This window comes from Pinus tabuliformis, chromosome 1_1 (assembly GCF_031772625.1).
Source record: "Pinus tabuliformis cultivar Carrire ecotype Pingquan chromosome 1_1, CPIR1, whole genome shotgun sequence".
NCBI lineage: Eukaryota > Viridiplantae > Streptophyta > Pinopsida > Pinales > Pinaceae > Pinus > Pinus tabuliformis.
The window spans coordinates 591,272,211-591,299,134 of NC_142297.1; the positions used below are offsets into that span (position 1 = coordinate 591,272,211).

General features: G+C 44.0%; 1 protein-coding gene and 1 pseudogene across 2 annotated transcripts; both read right to left on the reverse strand.

Annotated features, from left to right (window-relative positions):
- Nucleotides 1-8,724: 8,724 nt before the first annotated feature.
- LOC149214643 (uncharacterized) lies at nt 8,725-9,126 on the reverse strand. The gene has a single exon (XM_089389459.1). It carries the CDS (start codon nt 9,124-9,126, stop codon nt 8,725-8,727), a length of 402 nt encoding a protein of 133 aa, XP_089245585.1.
- An 8,225-nt stretch (nt 9,127-17,351) lies between these two features.
- Nucleotides 17,352-20,570, reverse strand: LOC149214644 (beta-phenylalanine coenzyme A ligase-like; annotated as a pseudogene). Its single transcript, XR_016250406.1, has 4 exons — nt 19,389-20,570; nt 18,077-18,265; nt 17,545-17,690; nt 17,352-17,423 (listed from the first exon to the last, which is right to left on the reverse strand). The product of XR_016250406.1 is annotated as a beta-phenylalanine coenzyme A ligase-like (transcript).
- Between the last annotated feature and the right edge of the window lie 6,354 nt (nt 20,571-26,924).

The following is a 26,924-nucleotide window of genomic DNA, read 5'->3' on the forward strand; positions in this document are numbered from 1 at the left end:
GGGTGAGGGCGAGGGCGCCAGGGCGGGTGAGGGCGATTCCGGGAATCGCCCGGGCGCCCTCACCCGCCCGGGCGGGCGGGCGAGGGCGCCCCGACGGGTGAGGGCACCCGGGCGGGCGAGGGCGCCCGGGCGATTCCCGGAATCGCCCTCACCCGCCCGGGCGCCCTCGCCCGCCGGCCCGGGCGGGTGAGGGCGCCCGGGCGGGCGAGGGCGGCCGGGCGGGTGAGGGCGCCCGGGCGGGTGAGGGCGGCCGGGCGGGTGAGGGCGATTCCGGGAATCGCCCGGGCGCCCTCGCCGGCCCGGCCGCCCTCACCCGCCTGGGCGCCCTCACCCGCCCGGGCGGGCGGGCGAGGGCGCCCCGGCGGGTGAGGGCGATTCCCGGAATCGCCGGGGCTCCCTCGCCCGCCCGGGCGCCCTCACCCGCCCGGGCGGACGGGCGAGGGCGCCCGGGCGGGCGAGGGCGCCCGGGCGGGTGAGGACGATTCCGGGAATCGCCCAGGCGGGTGAGGGCGATTCCGGGAATCGCCCGGGCGCCCTCACCCGCCCGGGTGCCCTCGCCCGCCCGGGCGCCCTCACCCGCCCGCCCGGGCGCCCTCACCCGCCCGCCCGGGCGGGCGAGGGCGCCCGGGCGGGTGAGGGCGATTCCGGGAATCGCCCGGGCGACCTCACCCGCCCGGGCGCCCTCACCCGTCGGGGCGCGCCTCGCCCGCCCGGGCGCCCTCACCCGCCCGGGCGGGCGGGCGAGGGCGCCCGGGCGGGTGAGGGCGATTCCGGGAATCGCCCGGGCGCCCTCACCCGCCGGGGCGCCCTCGCCCGCCCGGGCGGACGGTCGAGGGCGCGCGGGCGGGTGAGGGCGCCCGGGCGGGTGAGGGCGATTCCGGGAATCGCCCGGGCGCCCTCACCCGCCCGGGCGACCTCGCCCGCCCGGGCGCCCTCACTCGCCCGCCCGGGCGGGCCAGGGCGCCCGGGCGGGTGAGGGCGATTCCGGGAATCGCCCGGGCGGGCGGGCGAGGGCGCCCCGACGGGTGAGGGCGCCCGGGCGGGTGGCGGACGGTCGAGGGCGCGCGGGCGGGTGAGGGCGCCCGGGCGGGTGAGGGCGATTCCGGGAATCGCCCGGGCGCCCTCACCCGCCCGGGCGACCTCGCCCGCCCGGGCGCCCTCACTCGCCCGCCCGGGCGGGCCAGGGCGCCCGGGCGGGTGAGGGCGATTCCGGGAATCGCCCGGGCGACCTCACCCGCCCGGGCGCCCTCACCCGTCGGGGCGCCCTCGCCCGCCCGCCCGGGCGATTCCCGGAATCGCCCTCACCCGCCCGGGCACCCTCACCCGCCCGCCCGGGCGCGCTCGCCCGCCCGGGCACCCTTGCCCGCCCGGGCGCCCTCGCCCGCCCGGGCACCCTCACCCGCTCGCCCGGGCGCCCTCGCCCGCCTGGGCGCCCTCGCCCGCCCGGGCACCCTCGCCCGCCCGGGCGCCCTCACCCGCCCGGGCGGACGGGCGAGGGCGCCCGGGCGGGTGAGGGCGCCCGGGCGGGTGAGGGCGATTCCGGGAATCGCCCGGGCGCCCTCACCCGCCCGGGCGGGCGGGCGAGCGCGCCCCGACGGGTGAGGGCGCCCGGGCGGGTGAGGTCGCCCGGGCGATTCCCGGAATCGCCCTCACCCGCCCGGGCGGGCGGGTGAGGGCGCCCGGGCGGGCGAGGGCGCCCGGGCGGGCGAGGGCGCCCGGGCGGGTGAGGGCGCCCGGGCGATTCCCGGAATCGCCCTCACCCGCCCGGGCGCCCTCGCCCGTCCGCCCGGGCGGGTGAGGGCGCCCCGGCGATTCCGGGAATCGCCCTCACCCGCCGGGGCGCCCTCGCCCGCCCGCCCGGGCGGGTGAGGGCGCCCGGGCGGGTGAGGGCGCCCGGGCGGGCGAGGGCGCCCGGGCGATTCCCGGAATCGCCCGGCCGCCCTCACCCGCCCGGGCGCCCTCGCCCGCCCGGGCGCCCTCACCCGCCCGGGCCGGCGGGCGAGGGCGCCCGGGCGGGTGAGGGCGATTCCGGGAATCGCCCGGGCGCCCTCGCCCGCCCGGGCGCCCTCACCCGTCGGGGCGCCCTCGCCCGCCCGCCCGGGCGGGTGAGGGCGCCCGGGCGATTCCCGGAATCGCCCTCACCCGCCCCGGCGCCCTCGCCCTCACCCGGCCGGGCGCCCTCGCCCGCCCGCCCAGGCGGGTGAGGGCGCCCGGGCGATTCCCGGAATCGCCCTCACCCGCCCAGGCGCCCTCGCCCGCCCGGGCCGCCTCACCCGCCCCTGCGGCCTCACCCGCCCGCCCGCCTGGCGCCCTCACCCGCCCGGCGCCCTCACCTGCCCGGCGCTCTCGCCCGCCCGGCGCACTCACCCGCCCGGCGCCCTCACCCACCCGCCCGCCCGGCGCCCTCACCCGCCTCACCCGCCGGGCGGGCGAGGGCACGGGCGAGTGAGGCGGGTGAGGGCGCCGGGGGTGCGAGGGCACAGGCGGGCGGGCGGGTGAGGGCGCCCGGGCGATTCCGGGAATCGCCCGGGCGCCCTCACCCGCCCGCCCACCCGGCGCCCTCACCCGCCCGCCCGCCGGGCAGGTGAGGCGGGTGAGGGCGCCGGGCGGGCGGGTGATTGCGCCGGGCGGGTGAGGGCGCCGGGCGGGCGATGGCGCCAGGCGGGCGGGCGGGTGAGTGCGCCCGGGCGGCAGGGCGATTCCCGGAATCGCCAGGGCGCCCTCACCCGCCCGCCCGCCCAGCGCCCTCACCCGCACACCCGCCCGACGCCCTCGCCCGCCCGGCGCCCTCACCCGCCCGCCCGCACGGCACCCTCGCTCGCCCGGCGCCCTCACCCGCCTCACCCGCTCGGGCGCCCTCACCCGCTCGAGCGCCCTCGCCCGCCCGCCCGGCACCCTCACCCACCTCACCCGCCCGGGCGCCCTCGCCCGCCTGCCCGCTCGGCGCCCTCACCCTCCTCACCCGCCCGGCCCTCGCCCGCCCGCCCGGCACCCTCACCCGCCTCACCCGCCCGTGTGCCCTCGCCCGCCCGGTACCCTCACTCGCCTCACCCGCCCTCGCCCGCCCGCCTCGCCCGCCCGCCCTCGCCTGCCCGGCGCCCTCGCCCGCCCGCCCTCACCCACCCTCGCCCGCCCGGCGCCCTCGCCCGCCCGCCCTCGCCTGCCCGCCCGCCGCCGTTACTCGCCACACCCGCCCGCCCGGCGCCCTCACCAGCCTCGCCCGCCCCGACGCCCTTACCCGCCCGCCCGGCGCGCTCACCCGCTTGCCCGCCAGGTGCCCTGACCCGCCCGACCCCCGCACGGGCGCCCTGACCCGCCGCCCCCCCCGGCCACCCTCACCCACCCTGCCTCGGCCGCACCCCCCCCGGCAGGCGGCAGGGCGGTTCCGGCAATCGCCCGGGTGGCCCTCACCCCCCCGCCCACCCGGCGCCCTCACCCGCCTTGCCCCCCCTGGCGCCCTCGTCCGCCCGCCCGTCCGGCGCCCTTGCACGCCCGATACCCTCACCCGCCTCACCCGCCCGGGCGCCCTCGCCCGCCCGACACCCTCACCCGCCTCACCTGCCCGCCCGCACTCGCTCGGCGCCCTCGCCCGCCCGGCACCCTCACCCGCCTCACCTGCCCGCCCGCACTCGCTCGGCGCCCTCGCCCGCCCGCCCCGCGCCCTCACCCGCCCAGTCGCCCTCGCCCGCCCGCCCGACGCCCTCACCCGCCCAGGCGCCCTCGCCCGCCCGCCCGACGCCCTCACCCGCCTCACCCGCCCGGGCGCCCCCGCCCGCCCGCCCCGGCGCCCTCACCCGGCTGCCCGCTCGCCCGGCGGCCTCACCCACCTCACCTGCTCGGCGCCCTAACCCGCCCGCCCCCCTACCCGGGCGCCCTGACCCACCCTCCCCCCCGGGGCGCCCTCACCCACCCTGCCTCATCCGCGCCACCCTGGCGGCCCCTGCCCCGGCCCGGCAAGCGGCAGGGCGATTCTGGTAATCGCCCTGCCGCCTGTCGGGCGAGGGCGCGGGCCGCCCGGGTGGCGCCTGCCTCGCCCGCGCCCCCGCCTGGTGAATCACGTGTGGCAAAAAAGGCAAAGGAACCCCAACCACCATTACATGGAATGTTTGGAAAGACATACATTGGGAGTTTCGCAGACATCAAAGACCCATTAGAAGAGGAAAATGAGCAAAATGAAACAGAAAATATTGTGGAAGAGGACAATGATGAAACTCTAAAGGACGAAGAGTTTGGATTACGTGACATTGTTGATTAAATTTAAGTTATGCTTGTAAATCAAGCTTTGCAATGTTTTGACTTTGACATTTTATGAGAAGAATAAACACTCAATTATGGTTGTTATACGTTCAATATTGGTAATATGTGATTTTTTCATTGATTTTTAAGTTAATCATTATTTTTTGAAAAAAAAAAGTGATTTTTATTATTTTTTTGACATGAAATTCATAGAAAAAACTATTATTTAACCATTTTTAGTTAAAATTATCGTATAAAAATTGTGATTTTGACATGTCAATTCTAACAAAAAATTATCAAAACGTGTAGTTTTTTAGTTATATTTATGTTAAAAATGGTTATTTTTATGTCCATTGTTAAAAAATATTGTTTTTTAGAAACAATTATTTCATGTCGATTGAAAAATTAATTAAGGATGTATAAATATGTAGAATATCGAAAAGTCTAAATATCGACCTTCTAATTTAAAAATGCAAAACAGTAAAAAGCTCACGAAAAAAAAATTTAAAATTATAATAGAAAACAAGGAAATGTGAAGAAAACGACCACTTCAAAAATTATCAAATTTACTAAATAATTATTTACATTTTATACATTAAAAAATTTAAAGCCAAAAAACAGGGCTTTTAAGAAAGGAGTGTGATGCAGAATGCTCACTTTTTAAAATCAGCATGAAAATCACTACCATTCTAAAATGTGATGTACATAAAAAAAACTAAAGTGCTAAAAACTATGCTCTAGAAAAAACATGTGCGTTCTGCATCACCCATTTTCAAAATCAGGTCACTTTTTAGCTATCTCTACGAAACGGGTAACAGTATCAGTTCCCGTTTCATAGTTTACATTGTTATTTTGAGAGGTGGTAAGGAAATTAGATTGTTGCGGGCTTGTGAGTTCACTGTTCTGAGTGGAGTAGGAATTCTTGAACAGAAGAGCTCCTTCCAGTCGACTACGTCTCACAGGTTTATAGGGTTAGGCTCTCCTTCAATTTAGTTCGGCTGGCTAGTTAGGAGGGTTACATCCTTGCTCTCCTGATCTTCGCTCACATTTATGTTGGTTCAGTTCTCCTGTTGGGTTCTTTGGCGTCAAAGATTTTGGTGCTTGCTTTGTTGGAACTAGTTGGGGGGTCTTGTGATTGCAGTCGGTCTGTTATTCTAAAGCTCTGGTTCATAGGTTCCTTTTGGAAATCCATTATCCATGCAGTGTGTGCATTATTCAACAAGGTGGATTTCTCTAAATTTGTTGCAAACATTTATGTTGTTGTATTGCTAATTTATTTAGAATCTACTACTACCTCCTTTTCTTGGAATATTAAATTTATTATCACCCCATGATGATAATCCCTCTAATTATTGGAATCACAATTTTTTCCACTTTAGTGGGTTTACCTTCAACCTAAAGAAACATGAATTTGAGTCACTCAATTAAAAAGAAATTGCTAAATTGCTATTTATCAGGTTTTGAGTAAAAACAATTAATAACTCATATTTACAACCCTTCAAATATTTACAACCTTTTAAGTCTTGTATTTATAACTCATATTTATAACCCTTTAAAATGAAACTAACTATCTATATTTTTATTAATAATAAAAAGAATCTTCTTTATCAAACTGACACTCACATGCTACTCCTATTGAAAAGGAATCAATACTCTTTGATAAGCAATATTCTTTGATAAGCAAGGAAAGCATTATACTCGACCTCAGGGAACTCAGTGGGCAAAATTATCAATAACTAGTTAATATTGATTTGCATCAATTTCTTTTGGTCCAACCAGCGATTAAAATCCATCCCCTGCCACTGCAACAATAATACACCATATATCACCTTCCCATTAAAACTGAGAATGAGCTGCAAGTAAACTATGAGAATGTGGATGCCTCATAAGCATGGAGTTAAGTTTGATCCCTGAGCTTTGCTACAATCCTCAACTGTAGAAATATTGAAATTTTTAAGAAGACTCTGGCCATTTCATAAGCAGCTGAGTTGACAGCAGAGTTTGTCTGTTGCTGAGTCCCAATCATAGAGATGTCTATATGAGTTATGTCAATGTCTAAGTAGATCTGTTGAATATGGAATGTCGGTGTAAGTCCTCATCTCTATCCAACTTATGTCAAAGCAAGGATGCTACATAGGAAGAAAGAATTGGTTAATCGGTTGTGGATGATGGCATTTTCTCTAGAACATGCAATATCTCCTTCATTGATTTCAAAACTCCATTGCTTCACTTTCACCTATCTTCTCAGGCTTTCATACTGATAAAAACAATGTAGAAAATTTCGGTTGAGTTAGTTTCAAACCATAAAATCTACCCCAACTTCATCTAATGGGCTTGTAATATAGCCTTCTTTCCCACAATTTCTTGATTATAAAATAATGTCAAAGTAAAACGAGAGTTAGAAATATTTTTCAACAATAGTCACTTGCATCAACTGATTATTATCTCGCTTGGTTTTCATCCTTATGGCTTAATATGGACGAACCATTTTCTACAAGATTAGGAAAGCCTACTTTGTCTTTGAAAGATTGATTTGATTAATGAAAGACATAAGCTAAAAATGCAGTGATCATCCTGTAAACAAATATATATACTCTATATATATCAAAGCAGCAGACTGAAGGCACTGAATTTGCCCATTTCAGACTCATATATGATATATCTATTCAGATGTTTACATAAACCAATATTTCATCCACAGTGGCTAAGAGAAGTATATATCAAAGACTGAAGGCACTGAACTTGCCCATTTAAAACATATATCTATTCAAATTTTTAAACAAACCAATGTGTGATCCACAGTGGCTAAGAGTATCTATCAAAGTAGCAGACTGAAGGCACTGAACATGCCCATTGCAAAATTCAGACTCATATCTATTCAAACTTTTACACAAACCAATGTTTCATCCACATAGGCTAAGAATATATATCGAAGTAGCAGACTGAAGGCACTGAACTTGCCCTTTTCAGATTCATGGCCATTTCATAAGCAGCTGAGTTGACAGCAGAGTTTGTCTGTTGCTGAGTCCCAATCATAGAGATGTCTATATGAGTTATGTCAATGTCTAAGTAGAGCTGTTGAATATGGAATGTCAGTGTAAGTCGTCATCTCTGTCCAACTTATGTCAAAGCAAGGATTCTACATAGGAAGAAAGAATTGGTTAATCGGTTTTGGATGATGGCATTTTCCCTAAAAATGCAATATCTCCTTCATTGATTTGAAAACTCCATTGCTTCACTTGCACCTATCTTCTCAGGCTTTCATATTGATAAAAACAATGTAGAAAATTTCGGTTGAGTTAGTTTCAAACCATAAAATCTACCCCAACTTCATCTAATGGGCTTGTAATATAGCCTTCTTTCCCACATTTTCTTGATTATAAAATAATGTCAAAGTAAAACGAGAGTTAGAAATATTTTTCAACAATAGTCACTTGCATCAGCTGATTATTATCTCGCTTGGTTTTCATCCTTATGGCTTAATATGGACGGACCATTTCCTGCAAGATTAGGAAAGCCTACTATGTCTTTGAAAGATCGATTTGATTAATGAAGGACATAAGTTAAAAGTGCAGTGATCATCCTGTAAGCAAATATATATAGTCTATATATATCAAAGCAGCAGATTGAAGGCACTAAATTTGCCCATTTCAGACTCATATATGATATATCTATTCAAATGTTTACATAAACCAATATTTCATCCACAGTGGCTAAGAGTAGTATATATCAAAGACTGAAGGCACTGAACTTGCCCAATTCACTAATATATCTACTCAAATTTCTACACAAACCAATATTTCATCCACAGTGGCTAAGAGTATATATCAAAGTAGCAGACTGAAGGCATTGAACTTTCCCATTTGAGACTTATATATCTATTCAAATTTTTAAACAACCAATGTGTGATCCATAGTGGCTAAGAGTATCTATCAAAGTAGCAGACTGAAGGCACTGAACATGCCCATTGCAAAATTCAAACTCATATCTATTCAAACTTTTACACAAACCAATGTTTCATCCACATAGGCTAAGAATATATATCAAAGTAGCAGACTGAAGGCACTGAACTTGCCCTTTTCAAATTCATATATCTATTCAAACTTTTACATAAACCAGTGTTTCATCCACAGTGGCTCGTGATTTTCAAAATATTTATGTATGCCATAATAAGCACTTCACGAATCAACTAGGAATTGAAGGCACTTGCACAAAGAATATAATAACAGAAAACCAACGTATTCTTGCACAATAATATTATTGATGATAACACTATGCATAAATTGCTATTGCTTTGTTGTAAGCCAGAGCAGGATCTTGATCTTCCTTGGCACATATGTTACTATCAGATGGACTGAGATGAATTTTTGTAGCCCCATTCCTCAATCCAACTTTATTCCTTTTCAATTTTGGGGCCATGAGAATCTGATAGCAGCTAACAGCTTTCTTCTTCTCCTTCTCAACCATCTCACCACCATCTTTCTGCTTTTATTGATCTTTGCCATGTTCCTTGCATGCACTACTGTTGAAGTCTTGACAGCGGGATTGCTGTTCTTGGGCATCAACAACATTATTAGGTTTAATGGACAGTAATTTTCCCACAAATGAAGGCCTGGGTTCGACAGGATTCCCCATCAAATCTCTGAAACCCACAGCCCCCCCAGTTGCAGGGATGAATCTGTTCATTCTGTGAAGATCTACTCCATCAAGAATCATGGTGCCAAGGTTGAGAATGCCCTGTGGGTGACCAGAAGGACGACGGACCTGCAGTGCCAAGAAACTCATCCCACTGAAATCTGTGCTCCCGTAGCCCTTGAGGAGAGTGGAAAGCAAGACCCTCACAGTGCCTAGCAGGGTATCCCTGAGGCAACCCACGCAATATATCTCCATCATCACAACAGAGGTTTCACAGCGGAGAAAACTCTCTTCCACTCTGAATATGGCCTTGTCGTTCCAAGTAGGGTTTGCGCCCCCTGTTCTGTCAATTTGCGTCGTCAGTTTTTTCTCGAAATTGATCCATACAACACAGTAGGTCTACATCATGCTAAAAAAATGCATCTCCTTCAGATCTTGAGCTGAGATGATGTTAAGCTCCAACTGTGTGTAAGCTTCCCCCATGATGTAGAGTGAATTTACTGCACAAGGAAACACAATATTCAGAGAGCACCCTGATTGAAATTATAGGAGAAGAAACGCCATGAATGAAATCATTTGAAATCTGAACATTGTATAGAACTGACTTATAAGACAAAACACATCATAGACTCTCTAGCTCATGATGATGAAAGCAGATGGAAATCAGTGCAGAAGCCCACCCCAAATGGTCATGATCGAAGCCAAGAAGCAAAAAAACCCATTCATAGATACAACAATAATGGAACAAACAAAAACAAATTTGTACCAAATCCATTTGTTGTTTCATTTTAGAATTTTATTGTTGTAATTTCCATTTCAAAACTCGATTACTTCACCTGCACCTATAGTCTCACGCTCTCATATTCATAAAAACAATGTACAAAATTTTGCTTGAGTTAGTTTTAGATTATAAAATCTACCCATTTCAAAACTCCATTGCTTCACCTGCACCTATCTTCTCAGGCTCTCATATTGATAAAAGCAATGTAGAAAATTTTGGTTGTTAGTGTTAGACTATAAAATCTACCCATTTCAAAACTCCATTGCTTCACCTGCACCTATCTTCTCAAGCTTTCATATTGATAAAAACAATGTAGAAAATTTCGGTTGAGTTAGTTTCAAACCTTAAAATCTACCCCAACTTCATCTAATGGGCTTGTAATATAGCTTTCTTTCCCACATTTTCTTGATTATAAAATAATGTCAAAGTAAAACGAGAGTTAGAAATATTTTTCAACAATAGTCACTTGCATCAGCTAATTATTATCTCGCTTGGTTTTCATCCTTATGGCTTAATACGGACGAACCATTTTCTGCAAGATTAGGAAAGCCTACTGTGCCTTTGAAAGATCGATTTTATTAATGAAGGACATAAGTTAAAAATGCAGTGATCATCCTGCAAACAAATATATATACTCTATATATATCAAAGCAGTAGACTGGAGGCACTGAATTTGCCCATTTCAGACTCATATATGATATATCTATTCAAATGTTTACATAAACCAATATTTCATCCACAGTGGCTAAGAGTAGTATATATCAAAGACTGAAGGCACTGAACTTGCCCAATTCACTCATATATCTACTCAAATTTCTACACAAACCAATATTTCATCCACAGTGGCTAAGAGTATATATCAAAGTAGCAGACTGAAGGCACTGAACTTGCCCATTTGAGACTTATATATCTATTCAAATTTTTAAACAAACCAATGTGTGATCCACAGTGGCTAAGAGTATCTATCAGAGTAGCAGACTGAAGGCACTGAACATGCCCATTGCAACATTCAGACTCATATCTATTCAAACTTTTGCACAAACCAATGTTTCATCCACATAGGCTAAGAATATATATCGAAGTAGCAGACTAAAGGCACTGAACTTGCCCTTTTCTGATTCATGTATCTATTCAAACTTTTACATAAACCAGTGTTTCATCCACAGTGGCTCGTGATTTTCAAAATATTTATGTATGGCATAATAAGCACTTCACGAATCAACTAGGAATTGAAGGCACTTGCAAAAAGAATATAATAATAGAAAACCAACGTATTCTTGCACAATAATATTATTGATGATAACACTATGCATAAATTGCTATTGCTTTGTTGTAAGCCAGAGCAGGATCTTGATCTTCCTTGGCACAGATGTTACTGTCAGATGGACTGAGATGAATTTTTGCAGCCCTATTCCTCAATCCAACTTTATTCCTTTTCAATTTTGGGGCCATGAGAATCTGATAGCAGCTAACAACTTTCTGCTTCTCCTTCTCAACCATCTCACCACCATCTTTCTGCTTTTCTTGATCTTTGCCCTGTTCCTTGCATGCGCTATTGTTGAAGTCTTGACAGCGGGATTGCTGTTCTTGGGCATCAACAACATTATTAGGTTTAATGGACAGTAATTTTCCCACAAATGAAGGCCTAGGCTCGACAGGATACCCCATCAAATCTCTGAAACCCACAACCCCCCTAGTTGCAGGGATGAATCTGTTCATTTTGTGAAGATCTACTCCATCAAGAATCAAGGTGCCAAGATTGAGAATGCCCTGTGGGTGACCAGAAGAACGATGGACCTGCAGTGCCAAGAAACTCATGCCACTGAAATATGTGCTCCCATAGCCCTTGAGGAGAGTGGAAAGCAAGACCCTCATAGTACCTAGCAGGGTATCCCTGAGGCAACCCACGCAGTATATCTCCATCATCACAGCAAAGGTTTCACAGTAGAGAAAACTCTCTTCCACTCTGAATATGGCCTTGTCGTTCCAAGTAGGGTTTGCGCCCCCTGTTCTGTCAATTTGCGTCGTCAGTTTTTTCTCGAAATTGATCCATACAACACAGTAGGTCTGCATCATGCCAAAAAGATGCATCTCCTTCAGATCTTGAGCTGAGATGATGTTAAGCTCCAGTTGTGTGTAAGCTTCCCCCATGATGTAGAGTGAATTTACTGCACAAGGAAACACAATATTCAGAGACCACCCAGATTGAAATTATAGGAGAAGAAACGCCATGAATGAAATCTTTTGAAATCTGAACATTTTATAGAACTGACTTATAAGACAAAACACATCATAGACTCTCTAGCTCATGATGATGAAAGCAGATGGAAATCAGTGCAGAAGGCCACCCCAAATGGTCATGATCGAAGCCAAGAAGCAGAAAAACCCATTCATAGATACAACAATAATGGAACAAACAAAAACAAATTTGTACCAAATCCATTTGTTGTTTCATTTTATAATTTTATTGTTGTAATTTCCATTTCAAAACTCCATTACTTCACCTGCACCTATAGTCTCAGGCTCTCATATTCATAAAAACAATGTACAAAATTTTACTTGAGTTAGTTTTAGATTATAAAATCTACCCATTTCAAAACTCCATTGCTTCACCTGCATCTATCTTCTCAGGCTCTCATATTGATAAAATCAATGTAGAAAATTTTGGTTGTTAGTGTTAGACTATAAAATCTACCCATTTCAAAACTCCATTGCTTCACCTGCACCTATCTTCTCAGGCTTTCATATTGATAAAAACAATGTAGAAAATTTAGGTTGAGTTAGTTTCAAACCATAAAATCTACCCCAACTTCATCTAATGGGCTTGTAATATAGCCTTCTTTCCCACATTTTCTTGATTATAAAATAATGTCAAAGTAAAACGAGAGTTAGAAATATTTTTCAACAATAGTCACTTGCATCAGCTAATTATTATCTCGCTTGGTTTTCATCCTTATGGCTTAATATGGACGGACCATTTTCTGCAAGATTAGGAAAGCCTACTGTGTCTTTGAAAGATCGATTTTATTAATGAAGGACATAAGTTAAAAATGCAGTGATCATCCTGTAAACAAATATATATACTCTATATATATCAAAGCAGCAGACTGAAGGCACTGAATTTTCCCATTTCAGACTCATATGATATATCTATTCAAATGTTTACATAAACCAATATTTCATCCACAGTGGCTAAGAGTAGTATATATCAAAGACTGAAGGCACTGAACTTGCCCAATTCACTCAAATATCTACTCAAATTTCTACACAAACCAATATTTCATCCACAGTGGCTAAGAGTATATATCAAAGTAGCAGACTGAAGGCATTGAACTTGCCCATTTGAGACTTATATATCTATTCAAATTTTTAAACAAACCAATGTGTGATCCACAGTGGCTAAGAGTATCTATCAGAGTAGCAGACTGAAGGCACTGAACATGCCCATTGCAAAATTCAGACTCATATCTATTCAAACTTTTGCACAAACCAATGTTTCATCCACATAGGCTAAGAATATAAATCGAAGTAGCAGACTGAAGGCACTAAACTTGCCCTTTTCTGATTCATGTATCTATTCAAACTTTTACATAAACCAGTGTTTCATCCACAGTGGCTCGTGATTTTCAAAATATTTATGTATGCCATAATAAGCACTTCACGAATCAACTAGGAATTGAAGGCACTTGCACAAAGAATATAATAATAGAAAACCAACGTATTCTTGCACAATAATATTATTGATGATAACACTATGCATAAATTGCTCTTGCTTTGTTGTAAGCCAGAGCAGGATCTTGATCTTCCTTGGCACAGATTTTACTGTCAGATGGACTGAGATGAATTTTTGCAGCCCCATTCCTCAATCCAAATTTATTCCTTTTCAATTTTGGGGCCATGAGAATCTGATAGAAGCTAACAACTTTCTTCTTTTCTTTCTCAACCATCTCACCACCATCTTTCTGCTTTTCTTGATCTTTGCCCTGTTCCTTGAATGCGCTACTGTTGAAGTCTTGACAGCGGGATTGTTGTTCTTGGGCATCAACAACATTATTAGGTTTAATGGACAGTAATTTCCCCACAAATGAAGCCCTGGGTTCGACAGGATTCCCCATCAAATCTCTGAAACCCACAGCCCCCCCAGTTGCAGGGATGAATTTGTTCATTCTGTGAAGATCTACTCCATCAAGAATCAAGGTGCCAAGGTTGAGAATGCCCTGTGGGTGACCAGAAGGACGACGGACCTACAGTGCCAAGAAACTCATCCCACTGAAATCTATGCTCCCGTAGCCCTTGAGGAGAGTGGAAAGCAAGACCCTCACAGTGCCTAGCAGGGTATCCCTGAGGAAACCCACGCAGTATATCTCCATCATCACAGCAGAGGTTTCACAGCGGAGAAAACTCTCTTCCACTCTGAATATGGCCTTGTCGTTCCAAGTAGGGTTTCTGCCCCCTATTCTGTCAATTTGAGTCGTCAATTTTTTTCTGGAAATTGATCCATACAACATAGTAGGTCTACATCATGTCAAAAAGATGCATCTCCTTCAGATCTTGAGCTGAGATGATGTTAAGCTCCAGCTGTGTGTAAGCCTCCCCCATGATGTAGAGTGAATTTACTGCACAAGGAAACGCAATATTCAGAGACCACCCTGATTGAAATTACAAGAGAAGAAACGCCATGAATGAAATCTTTTGAAATCTGAACATTGTATAGAACTGACTTATAAGACAAAACACATCATAGACGCTCTAGCTCATGATGATGAAAGCAGATGGAAATCAGTGCAGAAGCCCACCCCAAATGGTCATGATCGAAGCCAAGAAGCAGAAAAACCCATTCATAGATACAACAATAATGGAACAAACAAAAACAAATTTGTACCAAATCCATTTGTTGTTTCATTTTAGAATTTTATTGTTGTAATTTCCATTTCAAAACTCCATTAATTCACCTGCACCTATAGTCTCAGGCTCTCATATTCATATAAACAATGTACAAAATTTTGCTCGAGTTAGTTTTAGACTATAAAATCTACCCATTTCAAGACTCCATTGCTTCACCTGCACCTATCTTCTCAGGCTCTCATATTGATAAAAGCAATGTAGAAAATTTTGGTTGTTAGTGTTAAACTATAAAATCTACCCAACTCCATTGCGTTTCCTGGACAGTCACGGTAGCATTTGTAGGTGATTCTTGCTGCATTCTTGAATCGCCTAGAGGGTTGGTTTCTCTTTTAACTGTTGATCACAGGCTTGAGGCCAATCTTGAAGAGTAAGATTCTTGCCATGATGCAGAACAAACCATGACCCTTTGTGCTATACGAGTGTCTTTATTCCTTTGGTCGGTTGATTGTGGAAACCAGTCTTTGTTTAGCCAGTTTATTGTTTCAAGCTCTTGATTTGTATTGATATAAGACACTGTAGGAGAGAGCGCATAATGGCCAGTGGTGGTGAGATTGGTAGATTGAATACTGTTGGTGGAGCCGAGGTAGGAATCTGCACAAAAGATAATGACTCAAGAATGACTCTAAGCTTACTAGATAACCAAATTCTCAACATACCTTGCAATTTCCACACTAGCCACTTACGGATTTTCAAACATCAATGTTTAGATAATAAATAATGGATGGGCATAAAAAAAACATAGACATTAACACCAAAAATAATAAAAATCACATGAACCTACTGAGAAAGCAGAAACACATAAGATATCATCTTCACATTGGATACTTTGGAGAAAGGCAATCTTGAGTACCACGATCAAATAAAGAAACACCAGACTACGGGAGAAGTGAGTGTTAATTTTTAAAATTTTGATATAAACATTGGTTTTCAAGAGAAATTGCAATTAACAATGTACAAATTACTGAATAAATAATTACCAATTAAACTTTTAAGTCACGTTTTAAAGGTGCAATTAAGTTGAGCTTTTATCTTGTCATTCAATTGATGGACACTGAATATTAAATATAAGATAAATATATAGGAGTAGCATGTGAGTGTCAGTTTTATAAAGAAGATTCTTTTTATTATTAATAAAAATATAGATAGTTAGTTTCATTTTAAAGGGTTATAAATATGAGTTATAAATACAAGACTTAAAAGGTTGTAAATATTTGAAGGGTTGTAAATATGAGTTATTAATTGTTTTTACTCAAAACCTGATAAATAGCAATTTAGCAATTTCTTTTTAATTGAGTGACTCAAATTCATGTTTCTTTAGGTTGAAGGTAAACCCACTAAAGTGGAAAAAATTGTGATGCCAATAATTAGAGGGATTGTCATCATGGGGTGATAAGAAATTTAATATTCCAAGAAGAGGAGGTAGTAGTAGACTAAATAAATTAGCAATGCAACAACATAAATGTTTGCAACAAATTTAGAGAGATCCACCTTGTTGAATAATGCACACACTACATGGATAATGGATTTCCGCACTTTATACCTTACGGCATTTTCTTTGCAACATCTGGTGCAAATGCTAGTTATACTCATTTAAGGGTACTACAATATCTCTCCAGAGTACAACATCTCTTCAAAGCTCTATATCACTTTTATACTAAATTGTAGAACGCCAGTCCAACCGCAAATACATCATAATCTGGAGATGGCCAATTTAATCAAGTCCTTTCTTAATATCTTTCATACCGCATTTTTTGGAATCTCACTTACAAAAGCCACATGACGAACCTTCTTGTATGGTGCCACCTATGAAGACAAACCCAAACCAGGAAGAAGTATGACATGTTTAATAATGATAGTAGCGACATAATTTGGAGATGGCCAATTTAATCAAGTCCTTTCTTAATATCTTTCCTACCGCATTTTTTGGAATAAAGCCACATGACGAACCTTCTTGTATGGTGCCACCTATGAAGACAAACCCAAACCAGGAAGAAGTATGACATGTTTAATAATGATGGTAGTGACATAATTTGGGAAGCTTGATGAAATAATTAAAAAATTCAAAACTATCCCCCTGCTAGTTAGCAATTTTCAAAACCTCTATTGACAGTCTAAATATACCGTATTTACAACGCAAATTACCTGTTGAGCTACAAAGTTGATTACACTGTTTTGAGATAGTGTGCTTCCCGCTTTCGTTACAATATATGTCATTGGAACCAGGCCAGCTTCTTTGTCTGGAAACCTGAAACCATGCATAATATTTTAAATATGACTCTTCAACACCATAGAAATCAATGACCAGGTATAATATATTTTGCATAGAGGATTCCTTGTGATTGACACAACTCAGGATTATAATTGTAAACTTTGTACCTTTGACTCTTAGGGGATCGGTCACATCATGAGCGTTGGTCTTTTAGTAGCCTACCTTGTATCTACCATAATAACCTAACAGAATACAACATGATGTTGATTTGGTTTGGGTGAAGCACAAGGCCCAAGTATAACTCTGTGATGATTAGGCATTCATGATTATTAGGAATCCATGTCTTTACTGTGGCTTGGGAAGTTCATATCAGCTGGTTATAAATACAACACCTATAGGCATTTTGCACCATTAGGTCAAGAGAATTTGAGATGAAACCTTATAGTTAAATAACAGAATAGGAAACCACTCTGAAGTAGTTTTCACGTCAGTTTCTGAACAATGGTCATGGCAAATGAAAATTTAAAAAAGGCAAGAATTACTCAGAACTACATGCTAAAAATTGAGTATGAAGAAACATTGTACTTACGGTATTACCGCAACATCTGTAATCTCAGGGTGAGAATGTAGAAGTGATTCTGATTCAACCAGAGCAACCTACAATGCCATGTCCAGGAAAAATTAAAAATTATGTTATGGTTGAGGTTAAGTATTGAATCATTTGCAAAATTTGGACATCAACAAGTTAAGAGACTTCTCAAAGAGAAGCAGATTATACCTGGTAACCCTTATATTTGATCAACTCTTTCAATCTGTCCACTACAAAGATGTAGCCTTCATGATCAATGTAACAGAGGTCACCTGTTCGTAGCCAACCATCCGAATCCAGAGTTGAACTAGTCGCTTCCGGATTGCTGAAATAACCTGCAATAGAGTAAAACTGATTTTTTAAATCTTTAAATCTGACCTTTAAAAGATCTGTTTATTTAAGGCAACGATACATATCCACGATCCTCATCTGCCAGAAGTTTCCTTTTCCAAAAGATGTAATTTTCTCAGGGTTAAGCGAAGAAGTCAAGTTCAAGGGCTTGCTTCACCACAGCTAATTGAGAACCTCCAGAGAATTGGATTGGAATTCTTTCCACTTGCATAACTCTATTCCACCATCTTAAAATTTTGTTTGTTGGTATAAAACTTCGATGAAATACTTCCTCTCTAGAGCAGGTTTTGAACTATGCATTGTATTTAAGGTTGTCTCTTGTTCAATATCTTTATTATGAACAAAAGAAAGTTTCAGAAAGAGAACATACCTTTCATGACATATGGACCACGAAGCCACAGTTCTCCTTTCTGGTTTGGGGGCAGAGGAGCTCCTGAAACAGGATCAACTATCTTTGCTTCAGTATTTGGAGACAACAAGCCAGCCGTTCCATAGTGTCTACTTTCTTCTTGACTGTCTGTGGATGCCCCATTCCCATTGTTTCCGTTAGCCCATAGCACTGCAAAATATCATGCAACCTTACTTGAGAAAAAGCATAGCCTAGGTGTAAGCTTACCGAGATAGTTGTAAGGTCATGGCTCTAATACCTTGGTAGCAAGCAAAAAAATGGCAGAAACTGTCTTAGTTGTTGATGATTAGTCAGAGATATTCAATGCTCAATGCAAGCCCCTGTACTTGTTAGATGCTTGTGTGTAAGCATGGCTAGGCATATACACGCTGGCTAAGAAGACCCCATAGGTGTGATGTTGCTAATATCTGCGATCCACCATCCAGGATATACTTCAAATTACCTCTAAATGCTTTCTATGTTTGGTACACGTGCCCCTGGGCTCTAGAGTATCATATGGGTGGGAAAAAGCTATCAGTCAAACCTCTGTGCAGGCCAAGAAAAGGCTGATCCTACCCATACAATCATCTGCTCAGTAGGCTTCAAGTTTGTGACTAGCTATTTTTTAATCCCAGATGCCTAGTCACCCAAGCTATAGCAATTTGGTCCCAAAGACAAACACCACTACTGTGCACAGATTTAGCCAGACTACACAACCTGGTTTGTTAAGAGGAAGGAAATCTGCCTAACATCGAAGCCGGAATATAGTCTAATGAACTCTACTTTTCCTTGAGGTGAGTGATTCTTGAATGCAGATTCTTGTTTCTAAAAACTTGAAAAAAGTCCGTGGATTTTAATCTTGACTTTGTTATAGCTAACTAGAAGGAAAAGTTATTGCTTATTAGTTCAATTCCAAAATACTTTTCTCTGATCCATAGCTAGGGCCAGATGCATTTCAACAATAGATTCCAAATCTGGCTGGTAAAAGCTCTGTTGTATAGGTACTGAAAGGTCAATCCTGTGTTTAAAGGTAAAGATAGAAGGCCCCTGTTAGCCCTCATTTTCCCTTACAGGAAGACCACTGCACTAGGCTAAAAATGAATGAGGCACACTTAACCTACCTAATAAAGACGGATAGTAACTTTTTATACCCTCCTGAGTGGTTGGAGAGAGTGATTATCTAGTCAGTGTCCATATCTTTAAATTATGTAAAAGAAAGCAAAGTTAGTGTTCTAGTATTTGTATTTCTATAGTAAGTAGACCAGCATGGCAGAAAAGAAGAAAACAACTTTACTTGTCTTATTGTGACTCCAGGGAACCAAGAAATAAACTCCTCTGTAGACTCTTTGCTCAGGGGAGCTCCACCACATATAACAGTGTGCAAAGAACTCAAATCATATTTCTTTGCAATATCGACTTTGTTCATAGCCAACAGGATGGGAGGCACAAGAGGCAAATAGGTGATTCTGTACTTCTGAATCAACCGAAGCATCTCCACGAGATCAAACTTAGACAGCACAACAATGGTGGATCCGGAACCAAGCAACGCACAAGCAAAAGCCGCAAGCCCATATATATGAAACATGGGCACCATACCCAGGAACGAATCAGTCTGATTCCGGGTACTATTCTCAGGAGTGAATCCCAAGCGCTTCAGCACAATGCAAACCATAGCAATCAGATTTCTGTGGGTGGAAATGACCCCTTTGCTCATTCCAGTAGTCCCGGAGGAATAGAGCAGTGTGGCAGTATCGTCTTGCCGGATTTTAACAACAGGGGCATGGGCAGGATTCGAAGTCAGGAGCTTGTCTAGAGTAGAGATGTAATTTTGGTCATTCTGGGAGGTTAATTCAGATGAAGAAGAAGAAATGAGCACAATGGCCAATTTGGTGGCTGCCAATTTGACAGCCAAAGATGGCGTGGCGAAGGCCAACACGGCTGCCGAGTCTCTGGCTCCAATGGACAAGACAGCCATGCAGATTATGGGGAAATACATTGAATTCGCCGAGAGGATGAGTACAACGTCGGATTTTCTGATGCCAAGGCCGGCTAAACCAGCGGCAAGTGACTTTACGCTCTGCCATAGTTGAGGAAATGTGGTGGTTTCCCCAGTGACAGAGTCGATGAAGGCTATGCGGTCATTGTGGCGAAGCGAGGAGACGTAGGTGGGGAGATCCAGGAATTCGTCTTGGGGAAAATCCACTGGTTTTCGATTGCTGTAGTACGTCTGGTTGGAGCTGCTGCGGGGATCGATCTGGAGACCCATTGCTCTGTGGAATTCTGGATTCAATACACGAGGAAAAAAGAAAATAAATTTGTGTGCAGGGAAGGGAATTAGCAGATGGACGGAATGGAAAGGATTGGGACTGGGTTTTCATGGTATATATAGATGCATGCTCTGTTAATACGACAAAATATAGTACAAGGACGATGGCCTGTGATGCTCGTTCTGTTAATATATGGTAACAGGCCGAGGGCGACTGCGCGCGAGATGGTTATGGAGGGCTGTTGGGATTTTATTATGATCGGAGTTACATAATATGGAACCTTTATGGATGTGGGTTTTTTTAATGGTTATGGATCCACCACAATTATCACAAGGTATCTTGTCTCCTCATTGCAAGGGAAAAAATTAAATTAGGCTTTTTTTAGTTATTAGAAAGAAATTTAGATTTGTGTTATTTAAATTAGTTTTTTTTACTGTATATATTGAGCATTTGGATTGTAGAGGTTATTTATCAAGTTTGTGATAAATTATCGTTAAATTAGAAATTAAATAAAAAAACTCACAAAGTTTCCAAAAAATCTCACTAAAGACAATTTATTTTAGTTGTCCAGCACAAAAATTAGAATAATTAAAGATAATATCTTTATATTAAATATCAGATTATATAAATATATAATAGGGACTTTTAGGTATCTTTTTAGCGGGGAAATTGGAATCATTATATTTAATATTATAATATATTAATTTATAATAAACATTAAAATATTTACTTCATTAATTTATAATATACATCAAAATATTTACTTTATCCAATTGAAATTTAAAAAATAACAAAAACTATCTAAATTATAATTTTTTCTTCATTATTATTATTGATTATAAAAATAATTAACATACAAGTTAAACATATATAGATTTAAAAAAACAAGTAATAAGATTCTTAACCATGGAGATTCACCCTTATTTTATCATGGAGATTCTTGTAAATAGGTTTTGTTACAATATAATGAGCCAATACCATGACTACAACTCATTTCATATAACATTTGTTCATATAACATGTTTTTAATTAATCAATTATATTAAATGGAGAAAAAGGCATAATTATTTTAGAAATAAATTTTAACATTGATTATTATTCTATGGAAGTTAAATCTCTATAATTCACCTAATAATTATTATGTCGATAGACATGCCTATTTCAATATAGGCCTTTCAAATTTCTAATATAATTATTAGGTGGATGGTTTGTAGAAATATGATGTAGAATTGCAACTGAAGTTTTATCTAAAATCAAGAACATAATCCTACTCTACTGATTTGTGGAATTTAATTTACAATTTAGAAAAATAATCTCAAATATGCAATAAGAAATAAGACACATGCACAATATTTTTCCAAGGGAAAGCAACTGCTAAAAACTCCTTAAGCCTACTTGCATTAATCAGATGAATAGGGATGTATCACAATTGCTTGCTCGCTCTGAGCACAACTTGCAAGTGAATAACATATTTGTGCTCAATGAGAAGCTCTGATCATAGTCAAATTCCGCCTCAGCTTGAGCCCCTATTTCCTTACACAATTCCTAGAGAATTAGGCCTTATTTTTTAGGATTTGTTCTCCAAATTGATTGTGTGATTCTCAAGGTTGATCATATGGTTGCATGCAACACCTGTACACTCTGAACTAGTCTACATTTGATGTTACACTTCCTTGGAATCTCCACCACAACTGGGGAACACAAATTCTCTACATGCACTAGTTATTTTGGGTTGATTGACCAATTAACTAGATGATCACTAAGTTAGATTATTGTTCCACTACACAACTGGCCTTCCACTAGTTCCTCCAACTATTAGAACTAGTTTAAATGAATACAACTTGAAATAATTGACCTTGATTGCTACAAATTAACAATCACACATGCTTAACTGAACTCCAAGCCCTCTAACTCGAATTTACAGAGTAAACTGAGTGACAAAAGCCATGTCACACAAGTTAACTGCATACAATTTATCGGATGATGTGGAAATTCAAATTTTCTCAATTTGACCAAGGCAAAATCAAATTGAGACTTTCTTGTTGCACTTCTCAACACTCCCTCTCAGCAAGAAAGGGATTATCAACCACCCCTATCCTGCACCTGTGGAACTCGAACTTCCCTCTTGACAATGCCTTTGTCAAGATGTCAGCGTCTTGTTCCTCTATTAGAATGTATTGTAGCAACATTATCCACCTTTGCATGCAATCTCGTAAATGATGATATCAAATATCTATATGCTTGGATTGATCGTGAAATACTAGATTCTCAAAGAGCTTAATGAAACTATAATTATCACAATAGATCATTGTTGGATCCATCATCTAATGAAACAGTCCCACAAGTGTCTTTCTTGTCCAAATCCCCTCACATGTTGCTTGACTTGCAACCATGTATTATGTTTCTATAGAGCTTAGCACCACAAATCTTTGCTTCCCGCTATACCAGGAAACTGTTATGGAGCCAATACTGAAAATTCTGCCTAATCTACTCTTTCAGTCAGATGGACTCCCTGCCCAATTTGCATCTGTGAAGCCACACAGTTTCACTCCCTCTGGCCATCTATACCATAATCCATATTGGGTAGTGCCTCTGAGGTACCGTAAAACATGTTTCACTGTCTTCCAATACAATTTGGTTGGCTTAACCATAGCTTTTTTTAGTTGGCTCACTGCATAACACATATCTGGTCGTGTGTTCACAAGATACATTAGTGAACCCACTAATTATTGGTAAATGGTAGCATCCACCTCTTCACCTAAAGTGGCATTCTCCTTCCTCTAGTTGATCTCTAAAGGTGTCTCCATGGGCTTACAACTCTCCATGTGGAATCTCTGCAGTATCTCATTTTCATACTTGTCTTGAGACACAAACAATTCTCCATCACCTTGTCATACTTCTAGCCCTAGGAAGTAGTGCATGAGACCCATTTCCTTCATTTCAAATTTCCTTGCAAGATCCTCCTTGCAAGCATTAATCAGCTGCTCATCACCTGTCAATATTAAATCATCAACATATAAAACAATGATAAGCAATTTACCTTCTACCAAAATATGATAAAGGTTCGCATTTGCTTCACTTTTGGTGAATCCCAAACCAGTGAGATAATGGTCGATCCTGGTGTTCCAAGCACGGGGTGCGTGTTTGACACCGTACAATGCTCGCTTGAGTCTGCACACATGAGACTCCCGATCAAATGTCTCAAAACCTTCTAATTGCTCGATATACACCTCCTCCTCAATAACACCATTAAGAAATGTTATTTTTACATCCATCTGGTGATCTTCCACCCCATATGTGCATCCAGTGCAATAATTGATCTAATGGATGAATACCTTGCTACAGGAGAAAAGATTTCCTCATAGTCAATTCCCTTAACTTGAGAGAATCCATTGGCCACAAATCTGGCCTTATACTTCTCTATGTTTATGTTTGTTCCATGCTTAACTTTGAAGATCCATCTCGAACCCACAACTAAAATATCTACCAATGTTGGGAGCACTTCCAAAACACTATTCTTCATGATGGATTCATATTATTCCACCATTGCATCAACCCAAACAGATTTCTCAACTGCTTCCTCAAAAGAGGATGGCTTAGTTCTACAAGCTTAGTCATTAGAGCCATGTAACTAATGTACCTCTCAAGTGACCTCCTTTGCCTACATAAGTTTGAAGGAACTCCTACATTCTTCCTTGCATCGTGCACCAATCTATCAGCTCCCCTGGTTTTTTTTCTCCCTTCTCTGGATGGTTCTACTTGAGTGGATGTCTCCACTCTGCTTCCTCTTTGTTCCTCCATTTGTGGTTGCTCCACAACTTCCTAAGGCTCCTTCTTTGGAACTAAAATATCCTCTTCTAGTAGGATATGAAGCTCCCTCTCAAGAGAGCACCACATCACTTTCTCCTCATCAAACTTTACCTCTCTTCGCACAATTAACATTCCTAGGGGAGGTAAGTATACATGGTAATTATGTGGAGTTTCAATGTAACCCACAAAAACTCCCAACTCTATTGTTGGCTCAACCTTCTTCCTCGAATGTTTGGAGACATGGTAGTAAACAGAGGCTCCAAAAATTCTGAAGTGAGACACATCTGACTTTCTCCCCAAGAAAGCTTCCTCTGGTGTAATCATACCAAGAATCCAACGAGGACTCCGATTTTGCAAGTAGATTGTTGCGTTACATGCCCCGACCCATAAATGCAGTGGTATGCCTTGGTCATGTAACATAGCTCTTGCAGCTCCAACAACGCTATGGTTATTTCTCTTAGCTACCCCATTTTGCTGCGAGTTTTGGGTTGTTGTCATCTCTCTTCGAATGCCTTCTTTCACACAGAAATCCTTGAATTCATTAGAAAGATAATCACCTCCATTGTCGCTCCTATGAACCTTCACCTTCTTGTCAGTATCTTTCTCAACTAGTGCCTTGAATTCTACAAAATTTGAGAATGTCTCATCCTTCTTCCACATGAAGAAGATACAACACTTCCTTGAGAAATCATCAATAAATATAACAAAATACTTATGTCTAGGAGTGAAGGTTGTTGAGAAAGGTCCACAAACATCAAAGTGGAGTCTTTCCAAAACTGCATGTGCTTTGTTGTCTCAATCATGGAATGTGGATTACACATACTTTCCCAAGGTACAACCTTTTCATACATCTTTCTGCTCAAGTGCTTCTTTTGAGAGGCCAGTGGTTATTTGCTGCATAATTTTCAGGGTGCCATGATGCAAATGGCCCAATATCCTGTGCTAAAGTTCACCAACCTCGCGGCTCTGCACTTTCTCTGCCTTACTGCTTATTGCAATACAATCTTCCACATCCAAATTGTACAAGTTCTTCACCCGAACCCTGATCTGCTTCACTTGTCTAGTGGCTATGTGTCTCAGGAATGATTTTCCTTAGTTGAAGATCACATCATAACCACAGTCTTCCAAAACTGCAACAAAGATGAGATTCTTCTTTAGGCATGGAGAAAACATGACATCTTTGAGGCGAAGAGGGGATCTTGATTCCCTCTGAAAGGTGACTGTACCAATCCTGGTAGCATTGTACCTTCTGTCCTCCCCTAGCTGAATATGCATCTAGAAATATTTCTCCTCTAGGTCACTGAAAAAATATCTACACCATGTCATGTGGAATGAGACACCGAAATCCAAGTACCACACACTCCCCATCACAGAGTTGGCCATGCATGCGATAAGGGTGAAGTCTAGCTCAAACTATGAAGACGATGCCTCACTTGTTTCTCCTCCTGAGTTCTTCTTGCTAGACTTTGTGTGGACACTTCGTAACATAGTGCCCAAATTCATGACAATTGAAGAAATTTATTTTGGACAAGTCTTTCTTCTTTCCCCCTTGGCTAGATTCAGGTTTGGTTTGAGATTTCTTCCCTTTGCCCTTCTTTCCCTTTCCTACCAATGCAAAATTTTCTTCATCCTCTACTTTGGATGGAGTTCCATCCAAGTTATTTCTTTTGAACTCTTCTTGTACCATGTCAAACTACTACCTTTCCCACTTTGGTAAATTTTCCCTTCCATTCACTGAGTCCTGGTAGTTGTGCCAGGATTTTGGAAGTCCTAGAAGAGTTAGGCTCACCAAGTCTCTTCTGCAACAGCCACACCAACCCCTCCAATTTCATCTCGAACTTGCGTAAATTTGGTGAGATACTGCAAAATAGTATCATTCTTCTACATCTTAATGTTTCGAAGTTTGTCTTTGAGGGCCATTTTTATATGATCACTGCTATTCTCAAACAGCTTTGTCAGTTCCTTCCACACGTGAAAGGAGTTTCTTTTTCATGGATATTTGGGACAATGTGGTCTCACAATCCCTCCAAGATTGTTCTCCTGGACTTGGCTAATCTTTCTTCCAATGGGATAGGTTTTGTGCATCAAACGCTTGTGGTTTTGCAATATTTATCTTGACATATTCTAGCAATCCATTGTCATCAAGCACTGCCTCCATGAGATCCTTCCATGCAATGAAATTCGAGTTTCCTTCCAAGGCATACTATAATCTCAGCCGTTGAATATCATCTTCCCAATACTAAAGAAATACTGCTACACTGAAGCTGTAAATTTGAACCTCCTGAGGAACAACTTCGAAATTCCAATTTGAATGTGAATCATGCTCTGATACCATGTAGAAATACGATGTATAATTGCAACTGCTCAATCATTTTTATTTAAAATCAAGAGACACAATCCTACTATATTGATCTGTGGAATTTAATTCACAATTTAGAACAATAATATCATACATGCAATACGAAATAACACACATGCACACTATTTTTCCAAGGGAAAGCAACTGCTAAAAAACCCTTTAGCCATCTTGCATTAATCAGATGAATAAAGATTTATTACAATTGCTTGCTCCCTCTAAGCACAACCTAAAAGTGAATAACCTATCTCTCTACTCAATGAGAAACTCTGATCGAGACTTTGTAAAATTTTACCTCAACTTGAGCCCCTATTTCCTTGTGCAATTCTTAGAGAATTAGGCCCTATTTTTTAATAATTATTCTCCAAATTGATTGCGCAATTCCCAAGGTTGATCA

Excerpts from the sequence above, each read along its gene's own strand:
- LOC149214643 (XM_089389459.1), bottom strand. The coding sequence starts at position 9,126 with ATGGAGATATATTGCGTGGGTTGCCTCAGGGATACCCTGCTAGGCACT.